Source organism: Hylobates moloch, unplaced genomic scaffold, assembly GCF_009828535.3.
Source record: "Hylobates moloch isolate HMO894 unplaced genomic scaffold, HMol_V3 SCAFFOLD_15, whole genome shotgun sequence".
Taxonomy (NCBI): Eukaryota; Metazoa; Chordata; class Mammalia; order Primates; family Hylobatidae; genus Hylobates; species Hylobates moloch.
Window position 1 is genome coordinate 63009854 of NW_026652290.1, and position 7707 is coordinate 63017560.

At 42.9% G+C, this 7707-nt stretch overlaps 1 protein-coding gene across 2 annotated transcripts; it reads left to right on the plus strand.

Moving 5' to 3' along the window:
* The first annotated feature begins 711 nt into the window (after window positions 1-711).
* Window positions 712-7432, plus strand: LOC116483381 (ankyrin repeat domain-containing protein 36B-like). 2 transcript variants are annotated; one of them, XM_032177368.2, is made up of 3 exons: window positions 712-1659; window positions 6058-6172; window positions 6339-7432. In XM_032177368.2, the coding sequence occupies exons 1-3, from the start codon at window positions 1463-1465 to the stop codon at window positions 6516-6518; spliced, it is 492 nt and encodes a 163-aa protein (XP_032033259.1). In that variant the 5' UTR covers window positions 712-1462; the 3' UTR covers window positions 6519-7432. The 2 variants fall into 2 exon arrangements, 1 of the variants encoding a protein (XP_032033259.1); XR_009210081.1 differs by lacking the exons at window positions 6058-6172; window positions 6339-7432 and adding an exon at window positions 2109-3008 and having other exon boundaries at window positions 1516-1659.
* The last annotated feature ends 275 nt before the right edge of the window (window positions 7433-7707 follow it).

The following is a 7707-nucleotide window of genomic DNA, read 5'->3' on the forward strand; positions in this document are numbered from 1 at the left end:
GTGGGCTAAGGTGGAGTGGACCCTCCAGCTTGGTCACGGCGCAATGGGCCACCTGGAAACCATCCAAAAGAGAAGACCTACCAGCCTGTGCCCTAAGTGCAGCTGCCACCTGCACGTCAGGCATCAGCAGCAATGGCCAGACCATCCCTGATTCTCCATGCCCTCCCCATCCCCGCCCCAACAGCAAGGACTCCCTGACAGGACGCTGTGGTAGTGGCTGTCGGGAAGTTGGCTGGGCAGGTGCATAAGGATAAAGATAGACTCTCAGCCCCATCCTGATGGCCACGACGTGCTCATCCCCTGGCGGCTCCTCAGCCCTATCCTAGTGGCCACGGAGTGGCATGCAGGCAGCAGCCTTGGGAACCTCGATTGCCCCTCCTCACACGTGCCCATCACACGACTTGGGCGACGAGGTGGTGAAGTCAGGCTGTGGCCCCAGCGGCGCCACGAGGCCGAGAACCGGCGCTCAGCCTCCTCCCCGTGGCTGCAGAGTGCCAAGCGCCAGGTCCTGCGCTCTGGGCGCGGGTCAGGAGCAGCTGGCAAGGGCAGCGCAGCCTGTGGGGCCCTTGGGCGCGGCCGGCCGCAGCTCCGGGAAGCCACGTCAGCCCACGGGCGCTGCAGCTGCAGCCGCCACCAGCACATGGAACAGGGGTCGCCGAGGATTGGGACTCCCCGACCAGGCCTGCGCCTCCAGCCACGCGGGCCCCGGGGCCAGCCCGGCCGCACAAGTCAGGCAGTCTGCGGCAGGAGCGCCGGGCATGGGCTTCGGCCCGGGGTGCAGGAAGCGCGCACCCTCCGGCCGGATGGGCGGCGCACTCAGGGGCCAGGAGGCCATCCCAGGGGAGCCCCGCCAGCCCCTGCCGGAGCCCGAGCTGCAGCTGCCACCTGCAAGTGGTGTGCTGGCTGCAGCGGTGGCAACCCCGGATCCCGTCCTCCCGCCTCGCGCCCATCAGCGCGGACCCCGGGGGCGACACAGTGGCGAAGTTGGGCTGTGGGCCCAGCGACGGCACGAGGCGGAGAAGCACAACTCAACCCCATCCCTGGGCTGCAGAGGGCCCAGTGCGGGGGGCTCCGAGCGTCGGGAGCCGGTGGAAGAGGAAAAGAGCGCGCGGGCGACAGTCAAACAGGCCCTGGGGCAGGGCGCGCCTCGCGCTCCAGGGAGCCCCGCCAGCCCGCGGCACCTCCGCAGCAACCGCCGCCTGCACGTGGCGCCGCGAGAGAGCTGCTAGGGCGGTTTCTCCACCTGGGGCCTGTTGGGCGGGGCCGGCTAAGGTGCGCGTGCTCGCTCGTCCTAATGGTTCTGTTGGGCGTTTCTGCTGAGAGGCGGGAGGCGCTGAGAGTCTGTGTGAAGGTCCGTGGACAGACTGCATTGCCTGTTGTTGCGCTTCGGAGGCGGCGATTCCCGAAGGCGAGCTGAAATACGGCTGGAGCGTTCCTAGGCTACAATTTGCAGCCGACGATTATGGAAGATTACGAGCCGGAGAGGTGGCCCACCCTCAGGGAGCACTTGTGCTCGGATGGCTTCTCATTTCCCCAATACCACATTAAATCGTCTCATCTGAGGAGGATCCACAGAGCTGTCTTCCATGGTAATCTGGAGAAACTGGAGTACCTTCTGCTCACGTATCATGACGCCAATAAGAGAGACAAGAAAGAAAGGTAATGGGGGCCAGGAGCCGGGGCTGCGGGAGGAGGCCTGTGGATGTGGAGAAGTCCCCCTTGCAGGCTGAGGGCTGCGGGGCAGATGGTCCAGGGCTCGGGGTATGGACAGGGGCTAGGGGGTGCCTGGCTGGGGTGGAAGTGAGTGGAGCGGGGCCTTGGGAGTGCGGGTATATGGGGTGGCGTAGTGTGGAGTGAGTTGGGGGATGGGAGTGGGGAGTAGGGGGTGCATGGGGTGGTGGTGTGAAGGGGCTGAGGTTGGATGGACTGAAGGCTTGCGGGGGTAGGGGCGTGGACGGTGTGGGGTGGGGAGATGGGGTGAGCGTTCAATGGGATAGAGGACTGGAGGTGGGGGTGAGGTGTGAGGGTGAATGGGGTGGGGGAAAGGGGTGCAGAGGTGAGGGGGGCGAGTCCTGTCACCAAAGGGGCTGGACTTTCTTTCCTGGCAGGCTCAGCCGCACCTGGGATGTGGAAACCTTGGCGGGGGCGAGCCCCCAGGCCATTTTCACGAGCAGCAAAACAAAAACAAAACTTCAGCTGGTTTCCAATCACTCACCATGCTTCTTCTTTATAAATCATTTTAAAGTGATTTCACTAATAAAATTCAGCATGTACAGCGTTTTATTTTTAATGTACACATCTTAAAGCATAATGTTACATACATTATGGAAAGGTGCATAATGAGAGAAATCATTTCCATAATATACCAACTTCCTGACTAAAAATTCTTTGGATAAAAATCCAATATTTATTTGATATCAATGGACACCTGTGTCAATGTGGTTTTCACTGAGGGACCTTAGAGGGAAACTTTGAAGTGGGGAGATAATCTGTGTTCTTGAATAGAAAGACACATTTTTCTAAAGTTCTGAGCTCTTTCTGTGTTTATAAATTTTACATAATCCAAATAAAGTTATCAAAGTGTTAACATTTTTGAATTACTCATGCTGTCTTTTACTATTGTGATGACATTAAGAAAACTTTTGAAATGGAGTCAAAAAAGACTTGCCTTTCTAGATATGAAAATGTGCTGTTAATTTCCACAAGTTATTTACTAACAGCTGAAACAACAGATCAGTGAATGGAACAGGTTAGAAAATCCAGGAACACACCAATATGTGTAAGAATTTATTAGGTTGGTGCAAAAGCAATTGCGATTTTTGCCGCAATTACAAGTAATGGCGAAAACCGCAGTTGCTTTTGCACCAATCTAATAGAATTGGATAATGGTGACATTTCATAGTAGTAGGAAAAGATGAATTACTCATAAATGAAGTGCCTGCTAACTATTTGGAGAAATCTGTCTAGATTTTTATGTCACAGAAATAAGTTCGTTATGGAATGTAGATTAAAAATTTTAAATGCACAAACTAAGAAAGATAACAGAAAAAAACACAAATGCCTACTTATATTGATACATGTTTATATTCCTACAAATATCACAAGCACACATTCTGAAGGTCGATTTCGCAAAATAAAAAAAAATCCAGTTTATAAGAAAAAATTAACAAAAGACTGTGTATATACATATTAGATAAGTAATTTTCATTTTACAGAGAATTCTTCAAATAAGAACTCTCATTTAATATAGAGCAAAGCATTTTTTTTTTCAGATATTCAGGCAACCTATGCACATGGGAAAAATATTTAGTGTTCCTGGGAGGAGAAAGTATTTAAGTTAAAAAAAGGAATGAAATACTGTTTTCTATCCACAAGTTTGTGAGGGTAAAGAGTAGCAGTACATATACTGCTGTTTAAAGTTTACATTTCTGATGACTTTTCAAATAGACAATTTGTTGGTAAGTATCACGCTTTAAAAACGTATGTGCCCTTCACCTATCAATTCCATTATACTAAAATATGTCTAGGAAATAGAGATACATGCAATTTGTTTTTCTCAGCACTGCTTAAAATAGCAATGTATTTGGAAAACCCCTTATAATGGATTTTATAAATTTTATAACTTTATCAACAAATTTCAGTGCATCCATAGGGTGGGACAATATGGGACCCTTGCAGATGTCAGTAGATACAGATGTATGTTGAGATGTGAAGATGTACTCTAAAAAAAAGTTGGTTTGATTATACATACACACAAACAGTCTATGGTGTTTGTAAGCCAAATATGTGTACAAAATATAACATTTCTTCTTTTCTGGCAGGTGTATTGTGATATTTTTTCTTATCTGTGATGTATAAATGATCAGTATGTTTAAAACTAGTAAATGTTTTTTATTAATGAAATTATCCTTGGGAAAAGAAGAAATATAAATCTTGCAAAGAAAAAAATAATTCTCACTTTCTATTTTATTTTATTATTTATTTCTTTGTTTGTTTATTTTTGAGATAGAGTCTTGCCCTGACGCCCAGCCTGAAGTGCAGTGGCATGATCTCAGCTCACTGCAATCTGCCTCTTAGGTTCAAGTGATTCTCCCACCTCAGCCTCCTGAGTAGCTGGGATTACAGGTGTGCGCCACCATGCCCAGCTAATTTTTCTATATTTTAGTAAAGACGGAGTTTCACCATGTTGGCCAGGCTGGTCTCAAACTCCTGACCTCAGGTGATCCCCCCACCTCGGCCTCCCAAAGTTCTGGGATTACAGGTGTGAGCCACTGTGCCTGGCCTTATTTTTATTTTTTTGTTTATTGGTATCTTCTGTGAACTTTTAGCCTCTTCAGAGGCAGAGGGAATATTTTTGTTTGTGCTTGATTATTTTATTATGCATAGATTTTATTATATAAATAGGTTTTTATTATAGTTTTATTACATATAAGCAAACAATTTTAAATTAATTTAGTTTATCAGTGTCCTCATGAAAATGAAAACGAGTAAATATAAGTGATTGTCACTATTCCAAAAGCACTGCTTTATAGTTTTTTCATAATAAACTCCCCAACTGTATGTATGCATTCTTTCAATCCAGTTATTCATCAAGCATAATCTGAATACCTATTATGTAGCATACACATTCCACCATCTCTCAGGACTCTTCCACCCTTAACAACTACATGTTTACCTGCCCAGCCTGAGCAAGCTGAGATTTAAAATGGAAGCATTAGGACTGAAGCCCAATTGGATCTTTTAGTCCTTTTTTTTTTTTAAACAAAAGCAATTCTGAAGTTAGAAAATAGTGAAATATAACCTTTAACTGCCATTTCAAAAACTCATGACAGTCTCAAATACTACTATTAATCATTGCAAATACCTAATTTACATAACATTCTGTAAGTATTGAAAAAAATGAGCCGTCCCTATTCATTTGAATCCTGAGTTTTCTTTGGATTTTTTTTTTTGAAAATTGAAGTAAGAATTACTTTGTTTTAAAATTTTGTTTTTTTATTTTTGCCTTCTTTTTCCACAGTTCTTTATTTAGGTGCCAATTATATGAGTAGAACTGCCTGTTCTATGTACTGTATCCCACTTAATGTAAGGCATCACAGATGCCACATTACTTTATATATCAATAAGATAATGTTTAAAATGTTGCCAGTTCTAATTGTAATAAATAATGAATTGTAAACAGTATTCCAATGTCAGGAGATGTTAATATATAAGAGAATAGTAGCTTATATAATAGTGAGAAAATGAGCATCTGAGAATGACTGAAATACAATGATACATCTAATCTTTAATAGATACCTCAATGTAGATATGATTGTATCATTTTACTTAATTAAAATGTCTTTGTAAGTAGTAATATCTAAAAATTATCGAGCTGTTGTTTGTGTTAGAAAGTGTTCTAAATGCTGTGCATAGATTCTTACGTAAGCATCACAGCAGTGTTCTGTGGGATAGCTACTATTCTCTTATATATTTTATTGATAAGGAAATTGAAGCAAAGAAAGGCTAAATAACAGCTAAGTGACAGAGCTTACAGTAAATTTTTTTTTTTTTTTTTTGAGACAGAGTCTCGCTCTGTCGCCCAGGCTGGAGTGCAGTGGCGCAATCTCGGCTCACTGCAAACTCCGCCTCCCGGGTTCACGCCATTCTCCTGCCTCAGCCTCTCCAAGTAGCTGGGACTACAGGTGCGCGCCACAACGCCCGGCTAATTTTTTTTTTTTTTTTTTTTGTATTTTTTAGTAGAGACGGGGTTTCACCGTGGTCTTGATCTCCTGACCTCATGATCCGCCCGCCTCGGCCTCCCAAAGTGCTGGGATTACAAGTGTGAGCCACCGCGCCCGGCCTACAGTAAATTTTAAGCCCCAATTAAACTGAATCCAAAAGCCAAGCTTTTTCTATTAAATAGCCTGCTCTTTCATTAATGTGGTGAGTAATAAGCGCTAACAAATGATATACTTTCTTCACAAGAAAATTACATATTTGTTTTGAAGACAGAGAAATAACATGCTAATTAATGCTTACAGTTACATGTTTTAAAAAGTCCTGTCACTCTCACAGGACTGCCCTACATTTGGCCTGTGCCACTGGACAACTGGAAATGGTATTTCTCCTGGTGTCCAGAAGATGTGAGCTTAACCTGTATGACCGTGAATGCAGGACACCTCTGATCAAGGTATATAGTAGCTGACTCTTTGAGCATGAGATGGATTTGGTTTAAGTATATAGGATAAAATGAATTTATCTCATTGGAATACCACTATATAACTAGGTAGTAAATCCTACGGAGTGTTTATTTTGATTTTTCAGTATTTGCATGTTTCTCGGTCTAATACCGACAGGCTGTACAACGGAGGCAGGAGGCTTATGCAACTCTTCTGCTGCAAAATGGCGCAGATCCAAATATTATGGATGTCTTTGGAAGGACTGCTCAACACTATGCTGTGTATAATGAAGATACATCCATGATAGAAAAACTTCTTTTATATGGTACAAATATTGAAGAATGCAGCAAGGTATAGGTCGACCAATGTTATTTTCAAACTATCTGAAATGCATTTATTTTAACATTGACACATGTAAGGGTCAATTTTTCATATTTGGAAGCTCAAACATTCCTTGAATGAAAATATTTTGAAATGCCTTAACTGTCTAAGATTTTACTTTAAATATTGGAACTTTTAAAGAAGCATTATAGGGTACAGCTTTTTTTCATGCACTTATGGTAAATAATTATAAAAACAAATGAATTACAATAAATTTATAATTCATGACAACTGAATTTGGGAAAGGTAATAGTTAAGTGTTTTTCCACTAAATTACTTTTTTTCTAATCAGTGTGAAGTGACACAGGAAAGTAAAATTCGCCCTTATAAATAGGCTTTATTTTAAATTTCAAAGAAAATTAAAGAATTTCACAATAAATGTACATCTTGTTGCTGTTGACAAGTATTGTATGTGAAGGTGATTTCATTTGAAAGTGATTCCTCTGTGGAAAGGCTTAAGAGGGAAAAATGAAGAAAAGGAGAGCAATCAGAAACGCACAAGCTAATTTGGAAATTAGGTAATACGGGAAAATACTGTGGAGAGGGTTTTTGTGTGTTTTGTTGTTTGTTTTCAATTTATACGTTTAGACAAGGATTGCTTCAGTTTTGGGGATGATTATTCTTACTTTGGGAAAGAGTTGGTGAGTTGTAAAATTGCCTAGGGATCAATTTTGGTAGGACTGAGGAAACCAGGTTGGCAGTGAATAGTGGTGATGAAGTGGCACACACTTCAGCAGAGAGAAGAACACATAATTAATGGACATTATTCAATTCTGGCAGAAACAGCCACTTAGATAAGCATCTAAACTCTACTCTCAAGTCCAGAATGTCTTGATGGGCAGGTGGGAGATAAGGAGCTTATAAATAGTAAAATCAAGTTGGATTTTGAGTTTACTAGTCTTTCTCTACCCCTACCCAGGAAAAGTAAATGAAGTTTTCAGTGATTGGCTCTATATTTTGCTCTTTCCTCTTTTCGGCCAAATCCCAAATGATAAAGGGAATTTGCCATGTGGGTGAGAGATGAGACTGAAGTGATTATCAACTGTGCTGGTTCGCAGTTAGAATTGTGCATGACAGTAACCTGGGGGAAATTAAAAGCAAATCTCTAAGTCTAGGATATCCCCTGAAGATTTTAATATAGTAAATCTAATATTTACTATTAAAT

Bases quoted from the DNA above. Each gene is read 5' to 3' on its own strand.
- LOC116483381 (XM_032177368.2), top strand. From the start codon at position 1,463: ATGGAAGATTACGAGCCGGAGAGGTGGCCCACCCTCAGGGAGCACTTG. The intron at 1,660-6,057 runs GTAATGGGGGCC...TCACTCTCACAG, and splicing joins AAGAGAGACAAGAAAGAAAG to GACTGCCCTACATTTGGCCT. The intron at 6,173-6,338 runs GTATATAGTAGC...TAATACCGACAG, and splicing joins GCAGGACACCTCTGATCAAG to GCTGTACAACGGAGGCAGGA.